Raw genomic sequence first — 12,566 nt, forward strand, 5'->3', positions numbered from 1 at the left:
TGGCTATGGGCTAACCTTGACAGTGAGAACTGTTCATATTCTACAGGCTAGAGCTTGGTTACATGACTACCAAGGAAATGGTAATTATACTCGATCCCATGAAGTAGAGGAGAAAATGGATTTTGGTGAGCAGTTGGCAGTTTTTTCCATAAAGTCTCAAAACAGAACTTGCTCCATTTCTCTATTTAATGGATAGTTTACTTTTAATTATTTGGAATTTCTATTAGGCTTGCTTTGCTTTTATTATCTTACACTATGTAAGATGTCTTATACAACCTAAATCTAAGTTCTGATTCTTAGAAGACTTGTGCCTATCCAAAAATAAATAAATAAATAAATAAATAATAATAGGGAATATAAAATTTACAAAGTATTTTCTTTCAGATGTTAAAACAATTACCTGTCTTATGCCCATATTGTGGTAATAATTTTTCAGCAGGCTAAATTCTAGATAAGTAAGTTAGAATAAAAGGGTTTTGAGCTAAAAAAGATATCTCCTATTTCAACCTTTATTTCACAGACATTCATTGGAAAGATGAATGTCTAATTGTGCAGAGAGCAGTCATGGTTCCAGGATCTTTCTCAGTTTCAGGCTCTTTCTCAGGCCTGAGACTCTTTTCATAACATTTTTTGTCATATTTTTATTTGTAGTCATATTGCTCACAAAACCTAAATCATTGAAAGATGTCCATTCATTGGCAGTGATGAAGTAAAACATGATAAATTATAACTGACATAAGGTAATATGTTTAAATCTATGAAAAAGTAAATGCAAACACCTTTCCTGATTTTTCTAAACTTATCTGAAGGGCCACAATAAATTAGCTACTACAGGTTCTTTTTTAATACATTATTTTTCTAATTTCCTCAACAAAAGAATAATGGCTTCTAGATAAATCTTCATCTCTGAAATGTTATAACCTATGGCATGCAGACTGCATAATTTAGAGGAGGCAAATTTATGATCACCATGCTAATTTAGAATTAAAAGTTCAGGGGAAACAAATTATGAAATCTGAAATATTGGAGGCTATATTACTTTTAAGGAGGAAAAACCATTATTTTTTTAAAAAGTTATATTGCTTTTTTAGTGAGTGACGAACCTTTATAAGCAAAATTTAACTGTTTTATTATGATGCTACACTAGCAAAAAAATAAAGTTTCTTATTATTTGTTATTCCCCTATCCTATTTCATGCTATTTTATACATTCTAGGATGTATAAAATGGAAACTCTACAAGGAAAATGGCACAAATCTAGATGGAATCTAAATCATATAAATGGAAATCATATGTGGAAATTTGGGGTTATTTTCACCTTTCTTATTTATGTCTGACATTAACTGTGGTTGATCTTATGCCAGGGGTGAACCAAAACCATTAGAGTAATGCATGTCTATTTATTAAATTCAAAGAAGCACAATCTTCAGAATTGCTTTTTTTTGTGAACATTATAAACACAGCTGCAAATTATTTTTCTGTAGTTTTTGGTTATCATGTGGAATGAAGACTAAATAATTTGACAAATTGTTTGAAACAAAAATGAGAAAAGGCCCTGCTCCTTCTCTATCCACCTTCTACCAAACACAGATAAGAAGGTCCATCTGATTTTATGATGCCGAAAAAAAAAAAAAGGTTAAAGGAGATAACCTGGCTTTGGCTGCTTTTATATTTCCCTGTCTTCTGTGTTAAAAGTCTGCATTCAGTTAATTATTAATGTAAAAAAAATCCAACAAAATACATAGTGTCACTCCATGTATATATCAGGGACATCAGGCTAAGGCCATATTTTAAAGTGCTGGGTATTGTCATTTATATTGCTTTGATTTCAAGGATTTTTACATGCAGTCTACTGGAGTATAGAGACGACACTTCTTTGGGGGTTCTTTTTTGGATATACCTTCTTTCATTGTGAGCCTCTTGTGTTCAGATAGTTTTAAAAAGCTACAGTTTCATATTTTCTGAAGAATCTAATATTGGTCCCCAAGGTGACACAGCATCTATTTTGAAAGGAAAATAATAAATGGGAAGAGTCAATTTTTTTTAACGTTTTAGAATTTTGACTCTATTAAAATCTAACTGATTTTTATAGGTGTTATAGAAAGCAGATTTGAAAAATGCTTGTATGGTAATATAATACAGATAGAGTCAAAACTAAATTGCTACTTTGATTTGATAATTTTTTTTTAAAACAACCTGGATTAAATATCATTACACAGAGCTACATGAAAAGTAAAGAAGTGCATTGAGAAACCAGAATTTCTTTTCAGTAATCAATTATTTTCAATTACTTGTGACCTCTGAAGAGTTTCTGTGAAGGAAAATAGCCAGAGTTGATTTTATTCCAATTCCACAATTCTTTCCTTTTTAAAAATATGTATCCTGATATTTTTGTATTCGTGTAAATTTTAACTCTCCAACTCTGTATATATTAAGGGGCATTGGCATCCTAAGTAGGACTATATTTAAAAAGTGAGTAATTTTATTTTTATAGGACTGAGTATGGCTTCTTTATACTGTGATGAATCTTGCATTCTGCCTTTTATTTGCATAAGTAAAATCTTCATTTTTGCATCATCATGTATCTTTTCTGCATATAATTAACATTAACTTTTTTGACTGTGCAGAGCTGGCTATTTGCCTCAAAACATTCCCCTGGAGATTATCAGATACCTGTCTGAGGAGAAGGATTTTCTTCCTTGGCACGCTGCCAGCCGAGCTCTTTATCCTCTAGATAAATTACTGGACCGCATGGAGAAATACAATGTCTTCAATGTAAAAAGATATATTTTTCTTTTTCTTATTTTCAGAAGATAAACTGTTTTCTCATTATCTACTATATTCATCTGATCCTGAGTTATTTTTAGTTCCTTCTAATTTGTGCTATCATTTTTGTCCTGATTTTCTGTGCAATACTAATGACACATTCTTGAGGAAGAAAATTTAATACACACTCCTTTTTGTTCTGGCCTAAAAGTGTCAATTAAGCTTAAATGCCTCAGAATTTAAGAACAAATATACATGGCAAATCCTTAAAGTTTCAACCTACTTCCCAAGAGTTAAAGGGCTCTGTGTTCACAAAGGACTTAACCTGGGGAGAGGGATCCCAAAGATTTTCCCAGAATATAGACAGTTTCAGTAAAGATTCTTAGTCATTATTTTTATCCAAAAGGGCATAGTAAATTCAATTCACTTCCTTAATTAACAAGGATAAGATCAACATTGAGTCAAAAGCCCATTCATAATTGGGTCCAAGGGGATATAGGAGAGCAAACAATGGATAATCCAAATAGACCTAAAGACATGACAAACATTCCAAAATGTTACCTGACCAGATTTCCTAAGCGTAGAGCCAGAAAAACCAAAACTGCACTCACTGACACCACCTAATCTAATGTAATAATAATTTTGAGTAAGATTAGGATTAAGTACTGCTAATGAGCCTTTGATTCCAAAATTTCTTATCACCAGTGAAGCTCTGCATGTGACAGAATGCCTCCGCAACTTCTGTCACCTTTGAGCACAATTTATTTTCCTTCTGGTAATTTTAAGACTCTGCCCTGTGTCTTGTAAAATCATCCTATTTCTTATGACACACTGGCCCTGCTAATTGACCTATGCATTTGGAATAACTTGAGACTAGATTGCCATGAGGTGAAATCGGTTTTTTTTCCAGCCATCTAAATTGTGTGATGGCTGTAAGATTTGCTGCTTTTATCTTATCCTAAGCCTACATGAAAGCACCTCTGTTTTAATATTTTTTTAATAGGAATAATCCTGGCTTGACTGTTCATCGTTGTTAGTTTTATCTAAACCCTTACAACAGACATGCATGGAAATGTGTCATTACAGTTATGGTATAATTTTTATCTGCTGGAGAAAGACTTACTATTCTTCTCTTTTCTCCTTAACACAGAGACACTGCAATATTAAAGTTCTGTAAAAGTAAAATACATTTTTGTATATATTTGTACTTCAGAAATAGTATATTATGTCAGACACCTCAATTTCAGTAAAAGTTAAGAATTGCTTTTACTGTAATTTCAGTGCTTTCGTTTCTTTGGCAAAATTCAAGGACCACATTAAAGTGAGGAGAACATATCTTATATTGCTACTCATATTTATATGTGTCATTAACTGAATGGATTTTGCCTTTGAAATACCATATCATTTTACTGAAGAGTGTCCTGTGGATGTCAGGTCCGACAAGGCCAAGCTATTGACTGGGCTTAAGTAACAGTTTTGTATTAACTATGCTCTATTGATATAAAAACTTAAATATTAGGTGCTCATTTTCATAACTATATTTACATATAACTGTATACATGTATGCATGGAGTCATTATCAATATTCTTCACTTTCCTTGTTTTGCTACAGAAATTGTCATCTCAAATATTTAATAGTGGAAATTACTTAATTGCTCGATAGGAAGTAAACTTCCACCATTGCAATTGTATTGGATACTTATTTCCTATATTTGAAATACTGAAGTTATAAAATAATTTTATTATGTTTGTTTTTAAATAAAATTGTAGTAGAGCATTACCATACCCATAATTTTACTGATATTTTAAAATAGGCTTATTTAGAAAATATTTTAATTTTACTATTTAATTTTAATTGTCAGCATGGAGTGATGTGAAAGTGACATTATCTTTATTTCTCCTATCCTCCTTTTAGGAGTATATTTTAAAGCAAGTTGCAACAACATACATCAAGCTTGGATGGCCAAAAAACAATTTTAATGGATCTCTTGTTCAAGCATCTTACCAACATGAGTACAGTTTCATTTTCTGATTTCCCTTTCCCTCCCCCAGAACTGTACAATGCCACACCACCAGACTCATTGTGACTTTACCAGCATGAAATGATCTTTCATTCTGCATGTTTCATTTCCCTTTCTTGGGGGCACAGCTGATGGGCAGCACAGTTTCCACCATCTGGTACTGATAACAAAGGATTTTCCTTGCCGTGTTTTAATTTAAGACCTATCTCTACTTGGGAAAGTTGAAGTCTGAACCCATACTTCTTACTATAGTACTGTTTCCAGAGAAGACTTTTTTATGTACAACTTCCACCCCGTTTAATTGTCTCTTACTCAGCATAACAGAAATTCAAAATCTGAAAATTATTTCTGTGCTAATTAATTTATCTACTGTCATGTACTATAATAAGTCACTCTTTCTCTCCAGATATTACTACTGCTTGTTAATTTTTCTTTTCTTTTTTATGACACCTAGAGAACTACGTAGAGAGGTTATCATGCTGGCATGCAGCTTTGGCAACAAGCACTGCCACCAACAGGCATCAACACTTATTTCAGATTGGATTTCCAGCAACAGGAACAGGTAAGTTGAGCAAAATTCTGTATTTCTGATAATGATTCATCCTGGTTTCAGATTCTCAGTGGATGCATTCCATTTATCAACTGGAGAAAAATAAGACACGGAAAAAAACACTGTAAAACTTCGTTTCAGGTTCACAGATTACAAAGCAACAGTGTGACAGCCACAATACACTTATCTTTGAAATGTTCTATCTTGTTTTAAATTACCTTTCTTTATCCAGGCTCTTATTATTCATATATAGAGTGTCACCCTCTTTTGAATTTTGATAGCTTTGCTATCCCATGAGAGCAAAATAATTAAATTTAGGTCAAATGCTAAGGTTCTTTAGAAAGGTTGTGGTATTTATTCATAAAACAACTGTGAGCATTTGATATAAATAAAGTAGCATAGCAAATATTAACATTAAAAACTAAAAACAAAAAGGTTATAAAAAAAACCTTTACTCTTTCAGTGACCCTTGACGCAAATCTTAAACTTGCATCTTATCTTGGAATTTCACAATACAATATTTTAATACATAAGGCTAGGTTAAAACTGAACTTATAATTTAATAGAATTATTTTGTATTAGAATATGATACTAAATGTCACTTATTAATGTTAATGAAATAAATATTAGATGTAAATAAATCAAAGATCAGTGATCTTTTTAGTATAGTTTTTTTAAACCTTCTTAGGTGTCTATATTTCCAAGTATTTTTATGTTCCATTTCTTTTTATGCTTTGGGCAATTTATAATCAATCACTCGTCTCCAGGCTTTGGGTACCAGGTTAAGGAGAGTCTGATCAGAAGGGTGAGGAGCTAGGGGGCAGTTTGTTCATATAATTCCATTTTATGTGTGACAGTGGGCTTGTCCCTGCTCTGTGTGGCTGAGATGATCCCACAGAGAAAAGGATGTTTTAGAAGAACATTGAGAACTGCAGAGAGTGTAACCTGTTTATGGAATAAATTTTTGTCTTGTAGAGAGTTACCTAGGTTTAAATTTAGTTTCAACTCCAGGTCAAAAGGTAGCTCCCCTGTTTTAAAAGTCCGTGAAAGAAATCTTTCACTGCATTACTTAGTCATTAGTCATCCCATCTCAACTTCTCTAGAATTTTCCTGTTTTTCCTTTAAGTTAATTTTTTCCAGCCTTACACTGAGCTAAGAAGGAAAAATTTTTAGCACTATCCTCTTTCAATAGATCCACCATATACTTGAAGACAGTGGTTAAATTCCTCATCACTCTTCTCTAGAACTAAAGCATCTTCATTTTTTTTAAAATTCAGACTAATGGTTAATGATTATCCTTTTTTCTAAGTCTTCAAAAAACTCTTCTATTAGACTTTAAAATATTAAAAAGGCTTTTTTCCTATTTTAAAAAATCACCTCCATCAATTCTACTACATGTAATTAAGCTGTGAAAACATAAACATTTACCCAAAATCAATGTAACCAAAATTTTATGAAGATGTATAATCATATATACATTTGAGGGAAAAAGGTGAAATAAACTATTTGAAAATTACTGTGTCATGTTCCCTTCCCTCTGTTTTTTGTTTTATCCTTTGCTCGTTTTATTTTGCTGCAGACACAGCCTTTTCTCAGAGCTGATAGTTGTTTTTGAACTCTTTCATGAACTTACCCATATTCACCTATATTCTTGCCATTTTAGTAAAACTAAACTTATACCATTGCATTATTATAATTTCTCTAGAGAGTATTCAAGCCTGATATCACTTTCTACATTTAAAAATATAGCTATTGGGATAATTCTGTTTTTAAGATAATTCATGTTTTTAACAAAATTTTATTGAGTGATTCTCAATACTGCCTGGTAACCAGAAAGCAAAGAGGAGGAAGAGCTCAAAATTAACAGGAGATACAGCTCTATTAAAAAAAAAAATAGTTGTATTTGAAGCAAGAACTAAGCACAAGATAGGGTGTGAATACACAGAAAGGAGGGATTACTGCCTTGGAGAAGTTATATTCTTCTTCATGAAGGATGAGTAGGACTTTGTCAGATGACAGGGCCAACTGAGGCAAGGGGTAGGTTTGTAGAAGTATGTGAGGAGGGTGGCTGGGAATTCTAGGCTGAAGGAAGGCACATGGATTGATATTTAGTTTAAAGGCTGCGGGGATTTTTGACTTGTGAGTTTGAACCATCCATCCCTTCTACAATTCCATTATAAATGAAAGTGTCAGCTCATTCCGGTTTTGATAACTCTGACATATATTTGTGGTAAAATAATTAAATTGGAACCTGATACTTTCTTTTGTTATTTCCTCCATCATTTTAATATTCTCCTGCTTGGCTTTCTTTTGTAACTGGGCGAATAAAGATGCTAAATGGAACTAACTCTGTGTTTACTAGGATTTGCTCAGCTAAGCCAACCACATGACATGCCCCAGCACCTGCAAGTGACCTCCTGAAGGGAGGTACATGATGCTCACTGAGCTATCTATGTGTGAAGGTCAGAGGTTTAATCTGTATATTGAGTGACAGCTTAATAATAAAAAAATAATGCAATCTTGGGTTTAAGTTTCTTAAATTTAGTCAACGAACGGGGAGGGCTCGGTTTCTTTTTAAATGTGTCCGAAGTAACAGGCCAGTAAGCTTTGTTTGTTTGCTTGTTTTTGTTTAACTGGAAGCTTAAAAATCATCTAGAAAAAGACCTCCAAAGGTAATGTAATAGTATACTAAAAAATGTTGGTGGTGGAGATGCTATGTATTTACGCTAATAAATCTAAAGGACAAGGAGGCTTGCAGTAGTAGGGACTGCAGACCTTTGGGGTGCTTAGTATACAGCCTAACCTTGATATGCTGGGGAGATAGGTCGAATCAGTGGCATTGGATTCAGAAAAATGGAATGGAAAATTGGTGCAGGCTGGGTAATGGAACCAAAGAGTGCAATGAAAAGCTAGAAATGGTTGCAGCAGTGAGGAAAATTCAAAAATTGCCATGGATGATACATTGAATGAGTGGACAATCTGCTTCCTGTTAAACTATGCAAAGGCTACAGTGTGTTGAATTGTGATGGTGATGTCATGCATACAAACAGATTGAGCTATGATCAGGTGTTGGTAGGCTGCAATTTGGGGACTAAGTGCAGTAGAAGCCATATTTCAGAAAAGAGACAAATTGCCAAGCGTTTTGTAGAAAACAATATGAATGATAAAAGATCTTGAAAATATCAGCCAGGAGAGGAGGTTGTGAGACCTGAGAATTTTTCTCTTAAAAAAAAAAAGACATAGAAAAGATGATAGTACCCGTGTATGTATAAAAAGCATAATAAGAAGGAAGAAACTGGTTTCTTTCACTGGTTGGCACAGATAAACAAAAATAACTGGTCTAAGCATCACTGCGTTAAATATAGGGGATATATTATTACTCCAAGTGAATTATTATTTGAAAATGTCTGTATTAAAATTTTTTTATATTGCAGTTAACTCTACAAATATCAATATGGTAATGTGGAATTTTCTTTGAATACAATTTTTTTTTTTTTTTTTTGTCTTTTTGCCTTTTCTAGGGCAGCTCCCGCGGCATATGGAGGTTCCCAGGCTAGGGGTCGAATCGGAGCCAGAGCCACCAGCCTATACCAGAGCCACAAGCAATGTGGGATCTGAGCTGCGTCTGCAACCTACACCACAGCTCGCGGCAACGCCGGATCCTTAACCCACTGAGCAAGGCCAGGGACCGAACCCGCAACCTCATGGTTCCTAGTCAGATTCTTTTTTTTTGTCTTTTTGCCATTTCTTTGGGCCGCTTCCGTGGCACATGGAGGTTCCCAGGCTAGGGGTCTAATCAGAGCTGTAGCCGCTGGCCTACGCCAGAGCCACAGCAACGCAGGATCCTAGCCGAGTCTGCAACCTACACCACAGCTCACGGCAACGCCGGATTGTTAACCCACTGAGCAAGGGCAGGGACCGAACCCGCAACCTCATGGTTCCCAGTCGGATTCGTTAAGCACTGCGCCACGACAGGAACTCCCCTAGTCGGATTCTTTAACCACTGTGCTGGGAAGGGAACTCCTCCGAATACAATTTTTAATATGAAATTAAATATGTGTCCCCAGTAATACAGTCTCTTAATTTTGTGATAACGTATTACTTTTCAAATAATGCTAAGATGCAATTTAAAGCTTTAAGACAATACAGAGTAAAGATTTAAACTATAAAATTTTAAAAAGTGATATCTATTTCCTAACATATAAATTAATAACTGATATCAATACTCAGACAATACTCTGAAACAACAGTGTAGCTTGTACATTATGGGAAATAAAAAAATGTTTATTGAATTGAAATGAATTGGAAATTCATTTTGAAACTGGAAAAAGTAAGGCCCTTTTATAATAAAAATTATAAGTAGAGAAGCATCTCTGGAGCTTTAAAGCATACATAATACCTAAGCTTCACTAATTATAATGTTACCAATAGTATTGTCTTTAATGATGATAATCATAATGAAAATTATATTTACTATGTTGAGTTTTTATTTACTTATTGCATTTCAGGCATTGGGCTAAGTGCTTTTGGTAGATGATTTCATTTTTTTTTCATTTTTAGAGAAAACAAATCCATAAGTTATGCAACTTGCCAAGCTTATATAACAATAGGTGGGAGACCTGAGCTTCCATTTGTAGCCTGTTCAGTTTCTACCCCTACTGCCTGTAATTCTGTAGTGGTATATCAAATGACCATACATCAGAAATATATATTTGTTCAAAAATGAAAACCCAAAACCAAAAAAAAAAAAAAAAATACACCAAAGAGAACTCAAGTACTCCTTGCAGTGGGTTTAAGTAACAGTTTTATGCTACACTGTATAAGATGGTGGTTCTTTAATCTTATTGTACATAAGAATCACTACAGAGGCTTGGACGGTCTTTGCTGGGCTCCACATCTAGAGTTCTGATTTAGTAGGTGGAATGAGAACCAGGAATTTATATTTATATATTTCCAGGTGATGCTGATGCTGCTAGTCTGGGAACCACTGTTTGGGAACCATTGGTACAAATAATAGTTGCAGTTCAGATTCTGACACACTGTGATCAAGTTGCAGCTGTTCCACTAAATAAACTTAGGAAAATCACTGGGTTTCATCATCTGAAAAGTGGCAATGATACTACCAATTTGGAGTCCCCATGTTGGCTCAGCAGAAATGAATCTGACTAGCATCCATGAGGATGCAGGTTTGGTCACTGGTCTCACTCAGTGGGTTAAGGATCTGGTGTTGCATGATCTGTAGTGTAGATTGCAGATGCAGCTTGGATCCCGTGTGGCTGTGGCTGTGGTGTAGGCCAGCAGCTGTAGCTTTGGTTCGACCCCTAGCCTGGGAACCTCCATATGCCCTAAAAAGATGAAAAAACAAACAAACAAACAAAAACAAACAAACAAACAAAAACAAAGAACAAAAAACAATAGAGAGAGTTACATACCTATACAATATCTGGCCCTTATAGGAAACTGTAAAACATTAATCATCCTTGAAGTCGCCTTCTATTTGTTTTGACCACTCCTGTGTAGTGAGTGGTATGAATTTCACATGGGGAAAGTAGGTACAGTGTAGAAAAGAATAGAACAGAATAAAGCATTTATATAATGCCTCCAGTATTAGATTTAACTCTATAAGCTTTGATGATATAAAGATGTGACCTGTCACGTAAAATATAGAACAAAATATTATCATAGAGATTCTCACTTAAGAGCAGGGGGGTATTTGCCGTTTTCTCCCTGCTTTAAGAAATACTGTCTGTCTTGGCCTCTAGGTAAATACTACATTTTCCTCCCTTCCCTTAATCAGTTGCTATTTATGGTACATGTCCCTTCATCAGCCATAGCTTTTTTCTTTAATCTCATAATGTAAAGAGCTCCAGTTACGCTCCTTTCTCTCTCTCTTTTTTTAAAAAAATTGAAGTGTAGTTGATTTGTAGTGTTGTGTTAGTTTCAGGTGTACAGCAAAGTGATTCAGCTATACATACACATCTATCTATTTTTCATATTTTTTTCACTTATAGGATATTATGAAATATTAAGTTCTGTTCCCTGTGCTGTACAGTAAGTCCTTTTCTTTGTGTCTGCTCTCTCTCCATCAATATTTGCTTTATTTAGGTGAGAACATCAAGTTGGAGGGACAAAAGGCTCTATTATGTTCTGTATGTGTCTGGTTCAAAAACATCATATTTTCTTCCCCTAGAACATAGATCTTAACTTATTGTCCATGTTTCCAAGTTATCGTGGTCCCATTCCCTTTATTCTTTACGTGTCTTTTTGTATTCTTCTCACTATAAAATGACTTGCTGTAGATTTTCACAGGCTAGAGTTAGAGCAGCCAGACCTGCTGTTTTAGTGCTGTTTCCAGCATAGGCATGTTGCAGATGAGTGAACACAGCACGGAGTCCACATGGAGCAATGGAAAGGACAGGGCTGCCCAAACCTCCAGTGAGCTGGGGCTAAGTTTGCTCCTAGTTTGTCATTAGGCAGCTGTGGCTTTAGACAAGGCAATTAACATCTCCAGTTGAAATCCAACTGTCTTTCTAAAGCAAGAGCACTGCCTCCAAATTTCCAGGACTTACATCCAACGGTCCAGAATTTCATATTCACTGTGTATGAACATAAATTATACAGTTTCCTCACAATGTGTCCACTATGGGTTCTCTTTTGATTATACAGTTAACCGGTATCTGTTCATTTATTCATGTATTTATTAAGCACATGTCGAGCAGCTACGAGACATCAGGCACTGTGCTTGGCACTTGGAAGGCAGCATTCCTTTGTTCAAGTAATGCTAGCTCGTGCTGCCTGATCGGCATATATGTGGTCCATGCCCTTATCCACCCAGAAGATGAATGCAGAGGCAAGGAGAGAGTTTAGGAGGGAGACAAAAATTGTTCAAAATAATCACAGAAAGCTAAAAATGAAGCTCAGCAACCGAGGAGAGCTCTGTGGTGTGCTGGGAGATCGTCAAATAGGCATTTGATAAGATCTGAGAGATCAGGGGAAACTTCCAGCTCTGAGGGCTGGGGGTAGAGATGAAAAGTGGACATTTTGAAGAGTGACAGGAGTTAATGATTATTTGGATACAAAGAGTAAGAGAAAGGTAGGCATCACTGACACTTCACTAGAATCATCCTACAGGGCTCAAACTTTTGTGCATATGAATTGCCTAAAATGATTTAAAACTCTCCACACACTATTTAAATAATTGTAAGGATTTAACTGCCAGAATATTGTAAA

The 12,566-nt window shown here is 34.9% G+C and overlaps 1 protein-coding gene across 1 annotated transcript in view; it reads left to right on the forward strand.

Annotated features, from left to right (window-relative positions):
• Positions 1–12,566, forward strand: part of TRHDE (thyrotropin releasing hormone degrading enzyme) — a 396,326-nt gene that overhangs the window by 336,095 nt on the left and 47,665 nt on the right. The window contains exons 13-15 of the mRNA XM_021092004.1: positions 2,627–2,774; positions 4,681–4,778; positions 5,241–5,348. Of these exons, the coding sequence (XP_020947663.1) occupies positions 2,627–2,774; positions 4,681–4,778; positions 5,241–5,348 (354 nt within the window). The remainder of the gene's footprint in view (positions 1–2,626; positions 2,775–4,680; positions 4,779–5,240; positions 5,349–12,566) is intronic.

Source organism: Sus scrofa, chromosome 5, assembly GCF_000003025.6.
Source record: "Sus scrofa isolate TJ Tabasco breed Duroc chromosome 5, Sscrofa11.1, whole genome shotgun sequence".
Taxonomy (NCBI): domain Eukaryota; kingdom Metazoa; phylum Chordata; class Mammalia; order Artiodactyla; family Suidae; genus Sus; species Sus scrofa.